Source organism: Bidens hawaiensis, unplaced genomic scaffold (assembly GCF_021521415.1).
Source record: "Bidens hawaiensis isolate Kalapana, Puna unplaced genomic scaffold, B.hawaiensis_p1.1 tig00026173_1, whole genome shotgun sequence".
In the NCBI taxonomy this organism is placed as follows: Eukaryota; Viridiplantae; Streptophyta; class Magnoliopsida; order Asterales; family Asteraceae; genus Bidens; species Bidens hawaiensis.
In genome coordinates, this window is record NW_027494202.1 from 44,092 (window position 1) to 66,504 (window position 22,413).

At 37.5% G+C, this 22,413-nt stretch overlaps 2 protein-coding genes and 1 non-coding gene across 3 annotated transcripts; all 3 read left to right on the forward strand.

Moving 5' to 3' along the window:
* Positions 1–1,150: 1,150 nt before the first annotated feature.
* LOC143572911 (origin of replication complex subunit 1B-like) lies at positions 1,151–6,715 on the forward strand. Its single transcript, XM_077057937.1, has 16 exons — positions 1,151–2,273; positions 2,566–2,701; positions 3,245–3,397; positions 3,485–3,631; positions 3,717–3,868; positions 3,951–4,050; positions 4,205–4,327; positions 4,410–4,571; positions 4,663–4,720; positions 4,806–4,984; positions 5,437–5,542; positions 5,630–5,700; positions 5,818–5,913; positions 6,005–6,081; positions 6,187–6,270; positions 6,390–6,715. Exons 1-16 carry the CDS (start codon positions 1,177–1,179, stop codon positions 6,451–6,453), a joined length of 2,805 nt encoding a protein of 934 aa, XP_076914052.1. The 5' UTR covers positions 1,151–1,176; the 3' UTR covers positions 6,454–6,715.
* LOC143572924 (small nucleolar RNA snoR28) lies at positions 3,305–3,382 on the forward strand. Its single transcript, XR_013142336.1, has one exon. It is a non-coding gene; the product is annotated as a small nucleolar RNA snoR28 (small nucleolar RNA).
* Positions 6,716–8,536: 1,821 nt separating the features above from the next.
* Positions 8,537–21,964, forward strand: LOC143572912 (xanthine dehydrogenase 1-like). Its single transcript, XM_077057938.1, has 13 exons — positions 8,537–8,621; positions 10,399–10,498; positions 11,022–11,130; positions 11,222–12,955; positions 13,774–14,088; positions 14,152–14,391; positions 14,472–14,756; positions 14,829–15,050; positions 15,129–15,290; positions 15,371–15,505; positions 20,956–21,192; positions 21,281–21,454; positions 21,542–21,964. The coding sequence occupies exons 2-13, from the start codon at positions 10,461–10,463 to the stop codon at positions 21,782–21,784; spliced, it is 3,894 nt and encodes a 1,297-aa protein (XP_076914053.1). The 5' UTR covers positions 8,537–8,621; positions 10,399–10,460; the 3' UTR covers positions 21,785–21,964.
* Positions 21,965–22,413: the final 449 nt, after the last annotated feature.

Consider the following 22,413-nt stretch of genomic DNA (forward strand, 5'->3'; position numbering starts at 1 on the left):
GTTTAAACCATACACAAGAAATATGATGATTTGAATTAAACATATATGAGTTTTAGCCATATATGGAATCTCTCTTAAAAACTGAATCTTTAAAGTTTTGTCCATTTTTAAGTTTTACAAATCAAAATTTAATTATTTCATCAATATCTATATCTATACTATATATAATACACATGGTAAATTAAGACACTCATTTTTAAGTAATTTACAACACTTAAAGCATGATGTACATGTGTTAGTAAGGGTAAATATGTATTTTAAACACAATCTATTCAACTTACAAGTTTGGTCCCTCATCTTTAACCATATTATGTTTTTAATTTAACTTGTAAACTAACTTCTCACCCATGATTTTTAAACGAATATAGTCTTTTCATACGCTAATATCTTTATAAACAAATCGCACCATAAAAACGAGCATTTTATTCTCTTTAATTTGGATATAATATTGTTGTAATTTTTTTTCATTTTAAATAAATTAATATGTTACGTATGGGTGTTCAGTGTCGGTTTTGATGGTTTTTAAGTTAAACTTGTGAGTCCAACCGTTAATACTGATTTTTTGTCGTCCAAAACAAAACTCAACCATTGAAAGTTGAAACTGAATCGTTACTAACGGCCTGGTTCTGGTTTGGTTTCACAGTTTAAACTTTAATAATAAATTTAGTTTAAAATAATTAATAATGTAAATGTACCGTCAATGTTAACTAGCAACCAACATAATATGATACTTGAGATGATCATAAATAAAAAATGATAATTTTAGCCACATAAATAGTAAATATTAATGGAAGATTTAGAACGTGAAATAATAACAACAAATATTACAAAAGGAATCATACTACAATTAGGTTAATTTACAGTATTCTCTAGTTTCATATAGCCGGTTGCCGATATAAACCGCGAACCAACCGTTCACTACGTTTTGAAAATTTTGAAACCGACCAACAAACCGAAAGTAAAAAAAGAAAAAAGAAGTCAAACCAATGACCGGTTTAAACGATTTCAAGGTTTTAACCGAACCATAAACACTTATATTTATACGTGATTAACAGGTTCAAACACTCACTACATCGCGCGGGCACCCGTCTAGTTGATCCTAATTAGTAATTACTAATTACTACAAAACAATATCTTTCACAGATCAACGGTCAACCCATCTTCTTTTTTCAAAGAATGGCGCAAAACAGTATCCCATCTTCCCGCCAATTTCTCTCTCTACAAACTCTCTCTCTCTCTCTCTCTCTCTCTCTCTCTCTCTGCAACATCACCCATCCATCCATGGCGGATACAACACCAACAAAGAGATTGAGACAAACTCCACTCAAACCATCACTCAAATCGCCACCAAACACTCCGATTCCACTCACTCCACAAACCCTAGCTTCACCGAGACGCTCGTTACGCTTCATTTCCTCACCGGATCAATCGATTCCACCTGCAAACTCTCCGATTAATCCGAAACCAACGCATTCGAAGTCCGCCGTCACGTTGAATAATAATAATATTAATAATAAGAAGAAACCGTACGGAAACGAAACACACGGTTCAATCGAGGATGATGACGTCAGCAAAACACATACGAAGCTCGCCGCCGATTCATCGAAGAAGAAGAATAAACCGTACGGAAAGGATTCAAACGATTTAGTCTCGGATGATGACGTCAGCAGAACGTTGACCGAGTCAACGCGCCGTTCGAAGCCGTGGAAGAAACTGTACGGAAACGAAACAGACGAGACAAACGGATCGAACGGTTTAATTAAGGATGACGTCAGCAACACATTCTCGCCGTTATCACCAGACCGGACGGAGACGAAGAAACGGAAGAGTAAAGTTGTAAGCACCGTTGACCGAGTCAACGCTAGGGTTAGTAAAAGTAAAATTAAAGCTAGTACTAAAACTAAACGGAGAGTGTATTATAAGAAGGTGAGTTATGATGGAGGCGAGTTTTCGATAGGCGATGACGTGTATGTGAAGAGGAGAGAGGATGATAGTATAGAGGATGAGCCTGAAGTTGAGGAGTGTAGGGTGTGTTTTAAGGTTGGAAGAGGTGTAATGATTGAGTGTGATGATTGTTTGGGAGGGTTTCATTTGAGGTGTTTGAAGCCGCCGTTGCGAGTGGTTCCGGACGGGGATTGGATTTGTGGATATTGTGAGGGGAGGAAGTTGGGGAAGGATGTTAAGTTGCCGGAGGCTCCGGAAGGGAAGAAGGTGCGCAGGACGGCGAAGGAGAATTTGCTTTCGAGCGATTTATGGGCGGTCAGGATTGAAAGGTATCATACTGTTTGTTGATATTGATTTGATAATGAGGTAGGGTTACTGTGAGAATACATAGTTTTTTAAGAAGCTTAGGAATTGATATGGCCATTTGGAGCAAGGTAGTTGATAGTTTAGACCGTAGTGTGTTAAAAAACCGTATAGTGTCCTATTTACATGTTGTGTTTTATTTTAGCCAGGGTGTGTCCTATTTTAAGGCTTCCTACAATTCCTACAAAACTATTAATTCTTATTTAAACTAATCTTTTGATAATGATTATTGGTGGTGGTTATGTTTTGGTTATTTAGTTTATGGAAAGAGACTGATGGTAGCTTCTGGTTTCGGGGTCGATGGTATGTGATTCCTGAGGAGACAGCTGCGGGTAGACAGCCGCATAATCTGAAAAGAGAGTTATATAGAACCAATGACTTTGCTGATAATGAGGTAATGCATGTGCTGAATCTTTACTGTTGTAGGCTGATAACTTGCTGATAGTGACTTATATAGAACCATAGAACCACCTAATGACAGTATGACACTAGGCTCAGTCATAGTTGTTAATAACGCTCATAGAGCGAGAGCTATAGCGAATAGTTTAGCCAGGCGATGATCTATCACTGTCTGAGTGTGGCGCCCTAATATAGCGATAATTATGCAGCAGAATTTTAGGTTTTATGTTAAATACACACGAAAAGAGCGTATTTAGATATAATATGCGTATAAAATATTTCTAATTGCTTTTCTAGTGTATCGCTAAACATAGAATAGCGCTCACTATTTCATTGCTATTGCGGGTATAGGTATCTTGTCGCTATCGTCCGCTATTTGCTATTAACAACTATGGTCTCATATAGGGGGCCCCGAAATTTGAACATTTTAAGTATCATATAACTGTTTTTCTTGAACATAATAAAATTATTCAAAGTAAATGGGCTATGTCTATATATGTTTGATTGCTTACTTTGAAATTATCTGTGTGTTTTTTAGATGGAAACTGTTCTTAGACATTGTTACGTCATGAGTCCGAATGAATATGCAAAGGCTGAGAATGAAGGTGATGATGTGTTCCTATGTGAGTATGAATATGATGTCAATTGGCACAGTTTCAAGCGGATTGCAGAGATTGATAACGATGAAGATGTGAGTATCTTATGATACTGAGTAATGTTTTTTGTATATGGTTCATTTGAAGATAGCATAAGACTTGACTGCTTTCTGATTTGTTAGGAGGATGAAGAAGCTAAGCATGATGATGATTGGAGCGGTGATGAGGAGGATTCAGATGATGAGTTGTCTGATGACATGGAATATGAAGAAGAGGAGGATAGATACACAGCTGCACGTGGATCAACCCCTGCTCGTGAAGCAGCTGCAGTAAGAATACTTAAATCTTATTGTTTTGTGTTTTTTTAGGCATGCTTTGACTGAAACTGAACTCGATTCGTTTCATATTATGCAGAATTCAAGAAAAGGGTTTACCTTTGGACTCCAGAAAATAGGTACAAATAGAATTCCTGAGCATGTGAGGTCCCACAAGCAGAGTGAACTTGAAAAGGCAAAAGCAACACTTCTGCTTGCAACTTTGCCAAAATCTTTGCCATGTAGGAATAAGTAAGTGACATGAGGTTTTCATAGGAAACCAGCATCAAGAATTTCATTTCATGTTTATTGACTGGTGTTTTATTATTCACAGAGAAATGGAAGAAATAACTGCATTTATCAAAGGGGCTATATGTGATGATCAATGTCTAGGACGTTGCCTTTACATCCATGGTGTTCCAGGAACTGGCAAGGTAAAGTGTTAAATTAGTAGTTAGCAAAGAATTATGTTGATTTGGTGTGCTTTTGTTATTCGTATATTATTTTCTTCATGATCCTTATTTCACAATTCACTATACTTTTTAAGAATGAAAAGCATCCTGTATTTAAACATGGATTTATTCACAGACAATGAGTGTGCTTGCGGTGATGAGGAGCCTTCGGTCAGAAGTTGATGCTGGAATTGTTAAACCATACTCTTTTGTGGAGATAAATGGTCTGAAGTTGGCTGCACCAGAGAATATATACAGAGTACATATTTACATCAATTGAACTGTTTTGATTCTTTTGAATACATTATAATAATTGCCTAAACATTCATGAATATTTCCAGGTTATTTATGAAGCTTTAACAGGCCATAGGGTTAGTTGGAAAAAAGCTCTCAACTTGCTGAATGACAAGTTTTCAAACGGGGCTAAAAGTAGCAAAGATGATGATCGCCCGTGTATTCTTCTCATTGATGAGCTTGATCTTTTAGTAACTAGAAATCAATCGGTAAAACCTACTCAGACTTATAAATATTTTACCTTGGCTTAACTACTTAATTGCATTATTATAAATTTACAATTTGTGTTTTTATTCATAGGTCTTATACAACATTCTTGATTGGCCTACTAAGCCGAATTCTAAACTTATTGTCATTGGTAAGCATCCTATAGAAACATTTTGTCTCAAGTTAGATTATAGCACTTTATTTTTGTTAATTGACTTGATTATATCATTTCACAGGAATAGCAAATACCATGGATCTTCCAGAGAAATTGCTTCCTAGAATTTCCAGCCGAATGGGTATACAAAGGCTTTGCTTTGCTCCTTATAACTACTTGCAGCTTCAAGAAATCATCGGGTGCCGTCTTAAAGGAATTGATGCGTTTGAGAAACAAGCTATAGAGTTTGCTTCAAGAAAGGTTTGTTTACGTTTGTTAAAAATTCATTCATTTTTTTCATCCATAACAGCTTAGTATAGATTAAATAAGTTTTTAGACGCAACACGTTGTTATTCACATTACTTTTAACTATTTTAGCTCATTTATGTTTTTTCATCTGTGTTCAGTTATATTTGCTCGTGTACATTCGTTTCTACTGTTAACAAACGAACAAGTACCCCCTATCCGGTTAATTGTTCATGTTTGATTGATTAAAGTTAAACGAAGGAACACGAATATGCTCTGTTTGTGTTTGTTCAGTTCTTTCACAAGCACTTTTCTGACCAGGCTTGTTTGACCTGCATACACTTCTCTGTTCATGTTTTACTTTTGTTTATAATATTTAGTAAAACAAGTTAGGAGGTTGTGTACGCTTGATGTAAATAGGTTGAAATTGCCACATGTACTAATAGAAATGCACTATCCTTATTTAGGTTGCAGCAGTTTCAGGAGATGCACGCCGTGCCCTAGAAATATGTCGTCGTGCAGCTGAACTTGCAGACTATTGCGTTAAGAGTTCTACCTCGCTTCCAAAAACAGGTAATCAAATTTTTTTAATTTATTATTTTTAGTGAATGAGTAAAGGATAATGCTTATATAATATTCATAAACCGTTGATGTTTGCAGGAAAATCATTTGTTGGCATGTCTGAAGTTGAAGCAGCCATACAAGAAATGTTCCAAGCTCCTCATATTCAGGTAGACAGTGAACATTTTCATCATAATTTTTCACGTGTTTAATATATTTCTTTTTTGTACAAATTCACGGTTATTTTGTCATATAGTTAGTTAAATACTGATTCTTTCTCTTTTCAGGTAATGAGGAGTTGTTCTAAACTGAGTAAGATCTTTTTAGCAGCTATGGTGCATGAGCTTTATAAAACAGGAATGAGTGAGACCACCTTTGAAAAGGTCAGATTTTCTCGAAACTAAATAAGTTAAAATTTGTATTATCTTCGCTTGCATTGAGTTTAATTTTTGTTTATATATTTTGTTCATGCAGTTAGCACAAACTGTTTCATGTCTCTGTACAAACAATGGAATAACATTTCCTGGATGGGACACACTTTTGAGAATTGGGTAATAATCCACATTTCTCTTTATTAAATTATTAAATTTGCTTACTTGTCTTTATAAATTAAAAATAAAATATATATATATATATATATATATATTATATTGCAGGTGCAAGCTTGGTGAATCCAGAATTCTTCTCTGTGAATCAGGAGCAAGTCACAGGTTGCAGAAGTTGCAGCTCAATTTTCCTAGGTTAGTTATTTTAATTATTTGTTTAAAAAGTTCAAAAGTTGTTTATATTATTATATTCTCAACTTTTATTTGTTACAACTTATAAAAATTTAGTTAAAAATTTTATGGTTTGATGGCAGTGATGATGTGAGTTTTGCACTGAAAGACAGCAAGGAGCTACCTTGGTTGACAAAATATATGTGACATCCTAGACGACTAGACGGGCGGCTCATTGTGTCGAGTATAAGTTATATCTTCAAATTAATTGTCACGCCTATGATTACTGGCTGGATTTATGTTGGTTTTCATTATTGAAGTTTTGCTCAGAGGATTAAATTAAATTCTGCTGAATTGAGTTTACTTTATAAGTTGTTGTACCTGAATCATTTGGATATTTGTTGTTTCTCAATGGATTAAACTTTACAAGCATTTGGTTGTGTTTAGCTATTAGAAAGTTTTGCGGGTTTGGAATGTGTATTCGTGTATGAACCGGGCATCAAATTTAGTTGTATCTAGTTAGAAAATTTAGTCGGATTGGGATGTGTCTTTGGGTATGGACCAGGCATGAGATTAGTTATATGTGGTATCAAATAAAATACCATACATTCAACAATTTTTTAAAATTTAGAATACTTATTACAACACCAAAATTCTGTCTACTTCGGGTGGTGGGCGAAACTCAATAGAATTTCGTCTAAGGAGGCACTTGCAATCCGTGGAGTTTATTTCGAAGACCAATTACGGGTTGACTGTGGATACAGGTTGGAGTCCTCAAACGATCTGCTTGTTTCCTGTAATGTTTGCTAGAACTATTTGGTGGCAGATGTGCACTTGGCTAAATATCCTAATCCCTCTTAATTTTAGCTTCGTTAGACAAATGTTGGAGTTTGGTTTGTCCCAAGATAGTAGTAAAGAAAAAAAGAACGCGATTATGGTTGTTTTTATGGCAACTCTCTGGAATTTTTGGAATAGAAAAAATGCGGTTATTTATAATAATCTGAGACAATTCTATTACAAGATGATGAAATTGATCAAGAAGTATTTGCTGATAAACCGTAGGTCAAGTTGTAGAGATCTTTTGTAATTATGTGCTTTTGTTTTTCCCAATAAGTATGTTCTTGTGGCTTCTCTTGGCTTGGTAGTGAGGCTTTGTTGGCTGAGCTATTGGTCTTGTATGGTTTGCTTGTTGGTCATAAATTGGTTGTTCAAAGAAAAAAATTACTGACCGAGTGATTATTTTTTTTACTGTGGGTTGATGACTTGTTGTTCTCTTCATTACATTATTTATCAGACATTAAAACAAAAGATTTAAAAAACATCAAATATCATATAGTTATCAACAGCGCAAATGTAACCTACATTTCGAGAAGAAACCTATATATTTACATGTGTATTTTGCATTTTTTGTGGGGTCACAACATTTTGCAATTAATCAAACTACCCCACTCACATTTTGATAAACAAAAAAGGAAAATTGGTTGTAAACAATCCCAATTATACCATATTAGAAAATAATAGTCTCAACCTTATACTTGGTTGGTGGCGGTCCCAACCAATTGTGTATTTTTTCAACGATCCGTGACTAACATATGGTTAACTCCGTTAGTCTGTTGCTTACGTGGCACGCCTAGCGGACTGTTGAAAAAAAATACATCTTTAGTTATGATTGTTATTTGTCAATAGGGTATAATTAAAATTACTTAAAACCAATTTTCTCAAAAAGAAACAGATAACTATTACCACGTAACGCTGCCACATAAATGTTTATCGACAAGTAGTCATGCCACATAAGCATCAGATTAACGAATGGTTAACTCCTTTAACCACGGACCATTGGTAAAAAAATACGACCGTCACCCGCCAAGAATAAATGTGAGACCATTATTTGTCAATAAAGATAGGTTAGAATATTTAACACCAATTTTCCTAAAAAAAAGATTGAATAACAATTATACCTTTATTAAACCTTTACGCGTTATTAAGTGACATAACAGTTGCATTTTCACCTTTTAGTTAAACCAGTACGCTCAACCAATATAACCTTTATGCCAACATGTTTGAAGTTAGTTAGTTAGTTACGACACTCAACCGAGTTACATATAACAAAAATCACATAAAGTATAAACTCGAGGGGCCCACTGATAATAACAACAACAATAATAATTAATAATAATAATAATAATATAATATAACCACCATCCAAAACCGCCATAGATCCCATAAAACCAGTGTTCAGTATTCAACCTATCATCAAAATCAGTCACATATTATGGGATCACTGAAGACCGATGAAGCTGTTTTGTACGTTAACGGAGTCTGTAACGTTCTACCTGACGGTCTAGCTCACCTAACACTGCTCGAGTATCTAAGAGGTATATAACTATAAACAATATATACAGGTTTGTTGTTGATGATAGTTGATAATATTCATTTTGCTTGACTTAATTAGGTTTTGTTTGGATACGTGATTAGTTTCGCTACTAAACAATAGAATTATGACTTTTATTATTATTATTATTATTATTATTATTATTTGGATTCTGATTCTGATTCTGATTCTGATTCATGAGTTTTGTGGTATCTTATCTGTATTTAGTGATCTGGTTATGTTGAGATCAAAGTTATGAATCTGTTTCTAGTTTTAGTTCCTGAGATTTGTAATCGGTGTTTCATATTCAGTTTAGGGGTGTGCACGGTTCGGTTCGGCTCGATTATTAGCATAAACCGAACGAACCGATCGGTTATCGGTTTGGTTCGGTTAATTTTGGTTAATAACCAGTATTAAACTTGGGCTAAAATTTTGCTTAAAAATACATGAAATGAATGCTTAAATACATGAAATGTAGGTATAATTACATGAAATGAAGGTATAAATATATGAAATTGAGATATTAGTACATGAAATGGAGATATAAATACATGAAAATGATAGTACTAAGCAATTAATACATATAATACTTGAAATAGAGGAAAAAAGGCTTGAGTATGAAAAAAATGAAGAGTTCGGTGCGGTTCGGTTAATTCGGTTTTTGGTTTTTTCGGTTCGGTTTCGTCGGTTTTCGGTTAACAATTTGGTATTGCTCTCCCCAAATATTCATAATTTGTTGGAGACAGTTAAGGGTGGGTGGCAAATGGGTCGGGTCGGGTTGAAACAGGTCATGGGTCGGAACAGGTCATATAAAAAAAGGTTGTTTTGGTCTGGGTCGGGTCGGAACGGGTTAGGGTCGGAATGGGTTAGGGTCAGAACATGTCAAATAAAAAAAGTTGTTTTGGTTTTGGTCGGAACGGGTTTTGGGTCGATTTTTTTTTGAACGAGGACAATGGAGGAAACATTTTAGTTCTTTTACTGTTTTTGTTTTTGATTTATATTTTGAGGTATGATTATCTTTATTATTTTTTTTGAATTTTTTTTGAGGGGTTTTTTTATCTCAACCCATTCTGACCTAGAGGTGGGCAAATATAACCGGTTAACCGAACCGACCTGAAAATCGGACCGACACCGAACCGGTTTAAAACCGATTATGTAGAAACCGGTTTGGAATCGATTGCAACCGTAGGTTCGGAACCGGTTTGTAGTTTTCGGCTTTTCGCCACCAAAACCGGTTCCAAACCGGTTAACCAAACCGAAACCGATCAAAACCTGAACTGAAATCGATTGTATGTAACCTGGTCAAGAAACCGGTTTCAACCCGAACCGAAACCGATCTTAAGCCGATTTTGACTTTTGTTGACCAAACCGAACCGGTTTCAACCAAACCATAATCTGACCCATTCCCATTTTTCTCTTGACCCATTTGGACCTGTTCCAACTTTTTCTTTTTTCTAGTGTGGACCATTTAAACTCATTAACTCATTAAGCATTTCTTTTAAACTCGAATTAATCCAAAAGGTTATATCTATGACCCGTTATGACCCAAAGTAAGTTATACGGGTCACAATTGCCAGGCCTAGAGACAGTATTAGGTTTGTTGTTTGAAATTGATGTTAGTGGTAGGTATATGTTTACTTCTAATTGGATGCTTATTTGCTTGATATGTTGGCACTAAATTAGGTTTTTTTTATAAGTTTGTCCCCAGTTTGTGTAAATATGTGATAAGTTTTGCTACTAAATGATCTGACTCCTTTCGTGTCATGATTGTGGCGATACAGATGTAGGTTTAACAGGAACTAAGTTAGGTTGTGGCGAAGGCGGTTGTGGGGCGTGCACTGTTATGGTGTCTTACTTTGATCAAACTTCCAAGAAATGCGTGTGAGTTTCTATCTTTATGCATATATATTTATGCGTGTGTGTGTGTTTTGTGACAAAGTTTTGAGGATTTAGCTAGGGTTAGGCAGTTTATTACACAACCTGTTAACACTGAAAATGACTCGACGCAAAGTTAAATAAATCAGTATTTGTGGTAAACGAGTTCTGGTAAAGAACGCGTCTTTATGCTAATGACACGATTAAAAACGTGGCGAAACGGATTCAACCTGTTAGGTTAATAGGTTGACACTGCGCATTTTTGACCCGTTTATCAAAATGGCGTTGTCTTTGTAGCATTATGGTGATTAAATATGGTTTTAATTTTGGTAAATTTTAATTTATCGTGTTAATTGTTATATTATTGCTTAATCGTGTTTAGTTAGTCATATGGTCATGTCAAAGAGCGGGGTAAACATGTCGTGCCAGTTGTGTTATTAAACTGTTCATGTTTAATCGTGTTAGACATGTGTCCTTTTTTGGTTTGTTTTCTTGTTTCAATAGTCATATTATTCCTTTTTTTTATCAGGCACCAAGCAGTTAATGCTTGCTTGGCTCCACTATATTCTGTTGAAGGAATGCATGTAATCACAGTTGAGGGTGTAGGCAATCGAAAATTCGGCTTGCATCCGGTTCAGGTACATTTTCTTTATTCTCGTGCTGTGGGTCCCACCTCCATTTTCAACTTATTTATAACATGATCATAATAGGATAATGAAATATATGCAGGAATCATTAGCAAGCCGTCACGGGTCACAATGTGGATTTTGTACACCTGGATTTATCATGTCTATGTATGCATTATTAAGGTCTAATAAAACCCCACCTACTGAAGAGCAAATTGAAGAAAGCCTTGCAGGAAATTTATGTCGGTGCACCGGTTATAGACCAATCCTCGATGCATTTCGTGTCTTTGCAAAAAGCAATGATCTGTTATACACAAGTGGTTCAGGTTCTGTTGCAGTACAAGAATCTAGCAATGGTGAGTTTATTTGTCCTTCAACTGGCAAACCCTGTTCTTGTGGGCCCGATAAAGAACCTGTTGAACATGGATATAAACCTGTTTCTTATAATGAAATTGATGGAAGTTCATATACAAACAAAGAAATCATATTTCCACCTCAGCTTTTAATGAGGAAATCAAGCTATTTAAGTTTAAACGGATTTGGCGGGATCAAGTGGTATAGACCGTTACTGTTAAGACACATATTGGAGTTAAAATCAAAATATCCCGATGCAAAGTTAGTCGTAGGCAACACGGAATTAGGAATTGAAACCAGGTTAAAGAAACTTCACTACCCGGTTTTCATATCTGTTACCCATGTACCTGAACTTAATACTTTGACCGTTGACCACGATGGAATTGAGATCGGTGCTGGTGTACGCCTCTCCAAGCTTCAAAAGTTTTTGAAACAAGTTGTTGAACAACGTCCGGCTCACGAAACATCATCTTGTAAGGCTATTATTGAACAAATAAAATGGTTTGCGGGTACTCAAATTAGAAACGTTGCATCGGTTGGTGGGAATATATGCACCGCGAGCCCAATTTCAGACTTGAATCCACTCTGGATGGCATCGAGAGCAGAATTTAAAGTTGTTGATTGTAAAGGAACCATTAGAACCGTTTTGGCAGCAAATTTCTTTTTGGGTTATCGAAAAGTGGATATGAGGAATGATGAGATTCTGTTATCGGTTTTTCTTCCGTGGACTCGTGAGTTTGAGTATGTTAAAGAGTTTAAACAGGCTCATAGACGGGATGATGATATTGCACTTGTGAATAGTGGAATGCGTGTTTTTCTTGAAAAAAAGGAGAAAAATTGGATTGTTTCTGATGCATGTGTTGTGTATGGTGGTGTTGCTCCTGTTTCGTTATTGGTTTTAAAAACGAATGATTATTTGATTGGGAAAACATGGAATAAGGAGCTTTTGAAGAACTCTTTAGAAATCTTGAAGCAGGATGTTGTGATTTCAGAAGATGCGCCAGGTGGCATGGTGGAGTTTCGAAAGTCTTTAACTTTAAGCTTCTTTTTCAAGTTCTTTTTGTGGGTGTCTCATCAAATGGACGGTCAAGATTCGTTTAATGAATCTGTACCTGTATCACATTTATCAGCTGTGGAGTCGTTTACCCGCCCGTCGGTAATGGGTAGTCAAGATTATGCAATTACAAAGCAGGGGACTTCTGTGGGGTCCCCTGAGGTTCATATGTCAGCAAGACTTCAGGTAACCGGAGAGGCTGAGTATACAGATGACACCCCAATGCCACCTGGCGGTTTACATGCTGCGTTGATATTGAGTAAAAAGCCTCATGCTCGATTACTTTCGATTGATGATTCGGGTGCCAGGTCATCACCTGGCTTTGCTGGCATCTTTTTTGCTAAAGATATCCCGGGCGATAATTTTACTGGCCCGGTTGTTGAAGATGAGGAAGTTTTTGCTTCTGAGATTGTCACTTGTGTTGGCCAGGTACATAATTCCAGAAATTGCTGTGTTGTTAAATATGATTAAACTATGTTTTTACAAGCATATGCTAATTTTTTATAAAACAGTTGAGCTTTTAATGTTTTATATATTTTGAAGAGATAGCTGCACAAATGGTCCCTGTGTTTTGACCAAATTGCAAGTTTGGTCCCCAAAATTTTAAAGTTACAAACTTAGCCCAAGCATTTACTAGAGGGTGAATGATGCAAGCCGGATTCGAGATCGGCGATCTCTCAATGATTTAATATGCAATAATAAAAATAAGAACATGCACTTCAATTTTCTGTGTTTCATTTAAACGGAACCGGCCTTTAAATAGGCTTACAAATGCATATAGGAAAACATATATGGAGGTGAGGGTTTGAGTGAATGTGGGATCATGGATAAGTTGAGGAATTGGAAAAAACTACTAGTCATAATAACAAGTGAAAAACAAACGTGAAAATAGGAAATATGGGTTGCAGCTTCTATGGATCATCATGGTGGGTGGTTGGGTCATATCAGTAAAATTAATGTCATGTGCATTTCATGCGAGGGTAATTGTGTCTTTTCAAGTTGACATTTGTAGTTCTGGAGTTTTAAAGAGTTTTTTTTATAAGGGTTTAAAATTTGGAAAAACCGAAAAACCCAATTACCCTCTCAAGACATCACTTTCCTGTTAAAAACTATCTGGATTTAACGGTGGGGACTAAACGTGCAACCCTCTCACAAACGTTAAAAACTATTTGTACAATTTTCTCTATTTTGAAATTTGATTACATCCTAGGTGACCTTGGTAACTCTTTACACCCAAATTTATGCAGGTTATAGGAGTAGTTGTAGCCGACACTCACGAAAACGCAAAACTTGCAGCTAGAAAAGTGGTTATCGAGTATGAAGATCTGCCAGCTGTATTATCAATAGAGGAAGCAGTCAAGCTCAAAAGTTTCCATCCAAATTCTCATAGGTGTTTAGCTAAAGGGTCAGTTGACCTCTGTTTTCAGTCAAACCAATGCCATAGCATTATTGAGGGTGAGGTCCATATTGGTGGTCAAGAACACTTCTATTTGGAGCCTCAGAGTACCTTTGTTTGGACCATGGATGGTGGTCATGAGGTTCACATGATTTCATCAACTCAGGTATGCATTTGCTTTAATATGTTTTACAACAATTGATTCTAATATGTTTTTACTTGTATTTAGGCACCACAAAAGCACCAAAAGTATGTGGCCCACGTGCTCGGTCTTCCAATGTCAAAAGTGGTTTGCAAAGTGAAACGAATTGGTGGTGGATTTGGCGGGAAAGAGACCCGCTCAGCTTTCTTTGCTGCGGTTGCTTCTGTACCAGCATACATGTTAAATCGTCCCGTTAAACTTACATTAGATAGAGATGTAGATATGCAAGTAACAGGTCAGCGACACAGCTTTCTTGGAAAATATAAGGTATAGTTTCAAAACTTAGATTCTATATTGACTGGTCAAAGTTATGATTTGACTAAACGGGTGACAAAATAATAAATTAGGTCGGGTTCACGAATGAAGGGAAGGTGCTTGCATTAGATCTTGAAGTCTATAACAATGCAGGGAATTCACTTGATCTATCTTTAGCGATACTTGAACGTGCAATGTACCATTCAGAAAACGTCTATGAGATTCCAAATGTTAGAATTAACGGAAACGTTTGTTTCACTAATTATCCTAGTAATACGGCCTTCAGAGGGTTCGGTGGGCCCCAAGGCATGCTTATAACGGAGAATTGGATCCAAAGAATAGCCATGGAAGTTAACAAAAGCCCAGAAGAAATCAGAGTATGTATTAGAACTCAAAGCAATATATGTTATTATTATTTATTGTTACTAAAAAGTATGATGCTGTTTTAGGAAATTAATTTTATAAATGAAGGCTCAATATTACACTACGGTCAACAAATTCAAGACTGTACTTTGCATCGGCTGTGGGATGAACTCAAGAAATCCTGCAACTTTGCGAAAGTTAGAAGTGAAGTTGAAGATTTTAATCTTCATAAACGATGGAAGAAACGTGGAGTTGCTATAATTCCAACTAAATTTGGTATTTCTTTTACAACCAAGTTCATGAATCAGGTGACAAAATGCCATTTTTGGTCCTTTTATGCGTAAATTTTTAAACTCTCAAATAACTAATTATCTCATTGACTGCAGGCAGGTGCACTGGTTCAAGTGTATACAGATGGAACCGTGTTGGTTACACATGGCGGTGTTGAAATGGGCCAGGGTTTACATACAAAAGTGGCCCAAATTGCTGCTTCCGCCTTTGATATACCTCTTAGTTCAGTGTTTATTTCTGAGACGAGTACCGACAAGGTAATTAATAATAATATTACTTTTATATACGACATCCTTGAACTCTTCATACTTTTCTTGACGACTCGATCTGTCATTAGGTCCCTAATGCATCTCCAACAGCAGCTTCTGCTAGTTCTGATATGTATGGGGCTGCAGTTTTGGATGCTTGTAACCAAATTAAAGCAAGAATGGAGCCAGTTGCATCTTTGAATAAACATACTTCTTTTGTGGAGGTACACCAATCACAATTCATCAGTTTATGCATGAGTAAATTACAGAAAACGTCCTTTATCTTCATACCTACTTGCATGTTTGGTTCTTTATCTTCAATAATTACGTTGGGCATTATTTATGTAAGTTTCTTGTAACAATTTTGGTCCCTTACACTAACTAAAGTTAAATTTTTTTGTTAAGTCAATGACAGTTTGGTCTTTCTACCCCTAAAGGACTATTTATGTAATTTTAAAACTACTGATCTTCTGATGATTAATTATTTTATTTATGTATTTTTATGATTGTTTATATGTGTGTGTGTGTGTGTGTATTTTATATATAACATAAGCATATTTTATTTTATATATGTTATGTTTGTTTATGATTGTTTATGTAATTTGGTATTTTATATAACATGTTGTATTTAGTTATAATTAGGGTTTTAGCCCATGTAGTTGGTTAAAGCCCATGGGCCTTTTATGGGTTGAAAGCTAGAGTTTGTTTGTGTATAAATAGATGTAGTTGTCTTTGTATTATTCACACCTTCAAGTAATAAACATTACTTTCACTACAACCATCTTCTTTACATGGTATCAGAGCCAAGGCTCTAGGTACAAACCTGAATCCCGGTTCCCGTCCCGACTTCCGTTCCAAGACCTGTTCAAGTTCAGATCTGTTTGAAGTTCCAAGTCACTGTTTGAGCTGCTGTTCGAAACAATTCTTTTTTCGGCAGACTTTTACAACTCACCGCCGCCACCATCGTACTCACCACCCTCCGATTTGCCTTCCCTGAAAATCCGACGTCCAACCGCCTCCCCACGCACTCCCACGCGCCACCTCGCCGTCGTCACTACCGCCCACGTGCCGCCACGTGACGGCGCGTGACCCACTCTCCGGTCACCGTATTTTTTCCAGATTTATTATCTTTCCCGTCCGAAGCTCCCTGTGTTGTTAGTTTTCTGATACGACAACCTTTTTCCATCTGTCTCGGTTATTGTGTTCGAGTTTGTTCAAGCACCTAAGCCACCAGATCTGAAACAAACCTCAGCACCGGTTTCCGGATTTGTTTCAAACCCGTCCAGCCAGCCACTGTCGGAGTACTGTCATTGTTCACGCCGGATTTACTGTTCACGACGAGTTACTGTTCGCTACCGGAAGAGTTACTGTTCGTTTGCCGGAATTTCTGTTCACTGCCGGAAAGTTACTGTTCGCTGCCGGGATTTACTGTTCACGACGAGTAACTGTTTACGCCGGAATCTGTTTCCGCCCTCCACTCGCACTTGTTACTGTTCACAGTCAATTTTCAGTTTCGTGTATCACTATGGGCGAAAATAAATACATGTATACATTTACTAAAGAGGAGCATGATCTTATTCAACGGTTTCTTACCTCCCAGTTGCCTCATCCTCAAACCAGCTCGGCACATTCAGGTAAACCTTTTAGCCTTGACTTATCATGGGTGATTGATTCTGGAGCCACACATCACATGACTGGGAACCGGGGTATTTTTTCTAGTCTTCAAAATGTTTCCCATGCACCGGTACGTCTTGCCGATGGATCTTCATGTCCCGTTCTCGGCATAGGATCCATCAGTAACTCGGAAAACCTAAAACTGTCTTCTATCATATTTGTTCCTAAATTTCCTATCCGTCTTTGTTCAGTGAGTCAGATTACCAAACAAAACAACTGTTCTGTGACCTTTTACCCAACTCACTGCGTTTTTCATGAACTAGGAACAAACCGGGTAATTGGTACTGGTTTTGAATCAGGAGGTCTCTATCGTATATCCCCATTTTCACATCCTGTAGCAAACTTATGTGATTCCGCTGTCAGGGAGGCTCACTGTCGGTTAGGTCATCCCTCTACAGCGGTTCAGAGGCAAATGCGACCAGATTTACCACTTTCGTCTTTTAATTTTCATTGTGAGTCGTGTCAACTTGGTAAACATACCAGGCTTCCTTATCCCCCTAGGGTGCCCAATCGAGTCAGTTCTTGTTTTGAACTGTTGCATTCTGATGTATGGGGTCCTTGCCCTATCAAATCTACGTTGGGTTTTGAATATTTTATTACCTTTATTGACGACTATTCTCGCACTACTTGGGTTTATTTGTTGAAATCTCGTAGTGAGGTATTTTCCATATTTCGAGAATTTAATGCCTATGTTCAAAACCAATTTAACACCACCATTAAAACTTTACGATCTGATAATGCTAAAGAATATTTTTCCACCGACTTTTCTTCATACTTAAAAACCAACGGCATTATTCATGAATCATCATGTGCTTATACATCTCAACAAAATGGTGTGTCCGAACGCAAAAATCGTCACATATTGGATGTTGCTCGCACAATCATGATCCAATCACGTGTTCCTCATCGTTTTTGGGGAGATGCCGTTCTCACTGCCACATATCTGATTAACCGCATGCCCTCAACCGTTCTTCATGGTAAAACACCGTTTTCTGTACTATTTCCCAACGATGATCCATTTCCTCTCGCACCTAAAGTATTTGGTTGCGTCGCCTATGTTCATGACCATCGTCCGAAAACCATCAAACTTGATCCCCGAGCCATTCGTTGTGTCTTTCTTGGTTACTCACGGGTTCAAAAAGGGTATCGATGCTATAGCCCATCACTTCACCGATACTTTACTAGTGCCGATGTCACTTTTCACGAGTCTCCTTACTTTCCTGAGTGTTCCACTCCTGTTTCTGACCCGTTTCCCGACCTCGATATACCCACATCTCCCTTCCTCCCTACCATTCCTGTGTCGATTCCCTCTACCGATCCAATCTCTGCTGATTCTGACCCACCGACAGAACCTCCGCCACTGCTTTTCACATATGCTAGGCGAGGTAAGGGTCAAATATCAGAGACACTTGATTCACATTCAGGCCACAACCTCGAAATACCCTCAAATCCTCCGTCTGCATCCGAACAATCTACACCTCTCACTGACACATCCTTACCCGATCCGACACCTTTACCAGAAGCTACCTCTGATACACCCGTTTATGATCCTCCTGGTGCACCATTACCCGATATACCTATTTCTTTTCGCAAAGAACCCCGGAAATACACTCGGTACCCAATTCAGGACTATGTTGCCTACACCCACCTATCTCCTGAATCTCATGCGTACACCACTACTCTTGATTCCTACCCGATTCCCAAAAATGTGACGAGCGCTCTCGCTCACCCAGGATGGCGAAAGGCTATGGAAGACGAAATTGGGGCTCTAAAGTCCAATCATACATGGGATCTTGAAACACTTCCTAAAGGGAAGCGTATTGTTGGTTGTCGTTGGGTGTTTATGGTTAAACTACAGCCGGACGGCTCCTTACACCGCTTGAAGGCTCGGTTGGTCGCAAAAGGGTATTCTCAGGCATATGACATTGATTATGATGAAACCTTCTCGCCAGTTGCTAAAATGCCATATGTCCGTATTTGTATTGCTCTTGCTGCCATTAATCATTGGCCGCTCCACCAGCTTGATGTCAAGAAAGCCTTTCTTAATGGTGTTCTTGAGGAGGTATATATGGAGCAGCCACCAGGGTTCGTTGTTGAGGAGGAGGCCTCAAAAGTTTGCAGACTACGTCGTTCTCTATATGGTCTTAAACAGTCTCCCAGGGCATGGTTTGGTCGATTCTCTAGTGTTATGGGACAGTTTGGGATGACTCGGAGTGCCTACGATCACTCTGTCTTCTTTAGACACCAGAAAGGAAAGAGGATTATCGTAGTTTATGTGGATGACATTATAATCACAGGTGATGACGAGGTCGGGATCACCGAACTCAAGCAGTTTCTTCAGTCTCAGTTTCAGGCCAGCGACTTAGGTCGATTGAGGTATTTTCTTGGCATAGAAGTTTCTCGCTCTCCACAAGGACTACTTCTCTCCCAACGAAAGTATGTCCTTGATATGTTGACTGAATGTGGCTTACTGGGTTGTAAACCTGTTGATACCCCAATGCTTCCTACAAAGAAACTCCTCCCAAAGGAAGGAGATCCAATGAAAGATCCTGAGCGATACAGACGGTTGGTTGGTAAACTTAATTATTTAACCGTCACACGACCGGATATCTCCTTTACTGTTAGTGTTATGAGCCAATTTATGGCTGCGCCATACACCGGTCACTGGGATGTTGCCATTCGTGTCTTAAGATATCTTAAGACCTCACCTGGTTTGGGTATATTATACTCTGATCAGGGTCATTGTCGTGTGGGTGCCTTCACGGAAGAAGGAGATGGTCGGATATCAGGGTTCTCAGATGCAGATTGGGCAGGTTGTCCGATTTCTCGACGATCTACCACCGGATATTGTGTGTTTGTTGGAGGAAATCTTGTATCATGGAAGAGTAAGAAGCAACACACGGTTTCCCGGTCGAGTGCCGAATCAGAGTATAGAGCCATGACAGATGTAACATCAGAGATGACATGGGTACGTCGTCTTCTCATAGAACTCGGGGTTGTTTCTAATGACTTGATGCGGTTATACTGTGATAGTCAATCAGCCATTCACATAGCCAAGAATCAAGTATTTCATGAGAGGACAAAACATATTGAGGTCGACTGCCACCTTATCAGAGATCGAGTAGTAGGCACACAAACTGATCCTCCATCCATTCAACCAGTTCATGTGAAGACAAATTTTCAGCTAGCAGACATTCTAACTAAACCGCTAGCAGACATTCTAACTAAACCGCTCCGGAAAACTCATATAGATTTTATTTGTAACAAGTTGGGCATGATTAACATCTATGCTCCAACTTGAGGAGGAGTGTTAGTTGTATTTAGTTGTAATTAGGGTTTTAGCCCATGTAGTTGGTTAAAGCCCATGGGCCTTTTATGGGTTGAAAGCTAGGGTTTGTTTGTGTATAAATAGATGTAGTTGTCTTTCTATTATTCACACCTTCAAGTAATAAACATTACTTTCACTACAACCATCTTCTTTACATAACATAACATATTTTATTTAATTATATTAATCATAGTTACATAAAATAATTGCTATTATATAAATATATCACATTAATTACAGAACATATTTTTGATATTTACAACCATAAGCGTATATACTTTTAGCTTTAATATTTTTTACAAGATTTTTATATAATTCTTTATTTTTCTCTAAACGTGTGTTTATTGCAAAAAATTTTCTAACGAGCAAACAACAACGATAAAATATGTTCGTTTAAGTATCAACGTTCAATCTTCTATTCGGTTAAGTGTCAACAAATTAGCATGTACAAACTTCCGTTGGTGTTCGTCCATTTCATTTACAATATTTTTTTGACTATACTTTATATATATTTATAATTTTTTTTACATAATGTTTTCTTAACAAATAAAACCAAAAAGTGAATTCGTTGGTTTAGGTGTTTGTGTTTGTTCGTTTACTCAGTTAATCTTAATCTTAAACCAAAAGAGTATTCATTGGTTCACTTTCTGATAGTATTTATTTATTTTGCAGTTGGTGAATGCGTGCTACTTCGAGCGAGTAGATCTCTCTGCACACGGGTTTCACATAGTTCCCGACATAGGTTTCGACTGGAAAACCGGAAAAGGTCACCCGTTCAGGTATTTCACATACGGTGCTGCATTTGCTGAGGTGGAAATCGATACGTTGACCGGGGATTTCCACACGAGGGCTGCTGATGTCATCTTGGACCTTGGATTCTCCATCAATCCAGCCATTGATGTTGGACAGGTGCGTATTCATTTCAGCTAATTCTGTTCCTCAATCATCTAATTTTGGCTACGGTTTAATAATGTTATTTTTGCATATTCATTTATAGATTGAAGGTGCATTTGTGCAAGGTATGGGTTGGGTGGCTCTGGAGGAGCTGAAATGGGGCGATAAAGCTCACAAATGGGTCCCACCAGGTTGCTTGTTCACTTCCGGTCCTGGAAATTACAAAATTCCATCAGTCAATGATGTTCCTTTCAAATTTAAGGTTTCTCTATTGAAGGTATATATATATATATATAAAAGTATATGGCAATTTGTAAACATACAAGAAAATACATCAATAATATTTGTTAAAATTGTAATATAGGATGCACCGAATGACAAGGCTATACATTCATCAAAAGCTGTTGGTGAGCCGCCATTCTTTCTGGCGTCTTCTGTGTTCTTTGCCATAAAAGACGCAATAATATCTGCAAGAGCCGAATCGGGGCACCATGGTTGGTTTCCTCTTGATAATCCTGCAACTCCTGAACGGATACGGATGGCTTGTGCTGATGAGTTTACTGCACCGTTTGTGAAATCTGATTTCCGACCCAAACTCAGTGTTTAGCGAGTTTCCAACCAAGTTCACTTGTGAAAAACTGTTATTCACACGTGTGCTGGAGAATCGTGTTGTATCATGTATGTACATTGATCAGATTGTATAGTAGTTTAATCTTGATGTTAAACAGCCATGCTTTGCAGAACTCTTTGAAACTTCTTAAATGTTAAAAGATTATTGATGACTGTTTATCTTGGCTTTTGAATTATTTTTTCAAGCATTGCAATAATTTTCATATTAATTTATTATTATGACAAATCTGTGATGCTGACTTGGTCAACTTCCAAATTTTCAAGTGATAATTGCAAATATTACAATAATTTTCATGTTAAGTATATTTTTCGAAATAACTGTAAGACTTGATGCTATGGGCGTCATTGGGGGCATTATTGGGGCTTCAATGCCACACTAGGGATGAGATCGGGACCTTACCGGTACCGAGTACCGACCAGTCCCGAAAATCGCTAATTCTTGGTACCGATATCGAAATATTCGGTTCGGTACCGGTATTGGTACGGGACCGGGATTGAAGGTAAAAATTCGGGAAATACCGGTCCCGTACCGGTACCGAAACTCAAAATTTTGGTATTGATTTGATACCGACGGTATCAAATCAGTACCGATTTTGCTCATCCCTA

Coding starts and splice junctions, on each gene's coding strand:
- LOC143572911 (XM_077057937.1), top strand. CDS start 1,177: ATGGCGCAAAACAGTATCCCATCTTCCCGCCAATTTCTCTCTCTACAA. Junction 2,702..3,244: donor ATGACTTTGCTGATAATGAG/GTAATGCATGTG, acceptor TGTGTTTTTTAG/ATGGAAACTGTTCTTAGACA. Junction 3,869..3,950: donor TCTTTGCCATGTAGGAATAA/GTAAGTGACATG, acceptor TATTATTCACAG/AGAAATGGAAGAAATAACTG.
- LOC143572912 (XM_077057938.1), top strand. CDS start 10,461: ATGGTGTCTTACTTTGATCAAACTTCCAAGAAATGCGT. Junction 10,499..11,021: donor CAAACTTCCAAGAAATGCGT/GTGAGTTTCTAT, acceptor TTTTTTTATCAG/GCACCAAGCAGTTAATGCTT. Junction 14,757..14,828: donor AAAGCCCAGAAGAAATCAGA/GTATGTATTAGA, acceptor ATGCTGTTTTAG/GAAATTAATTTTATAAATGA.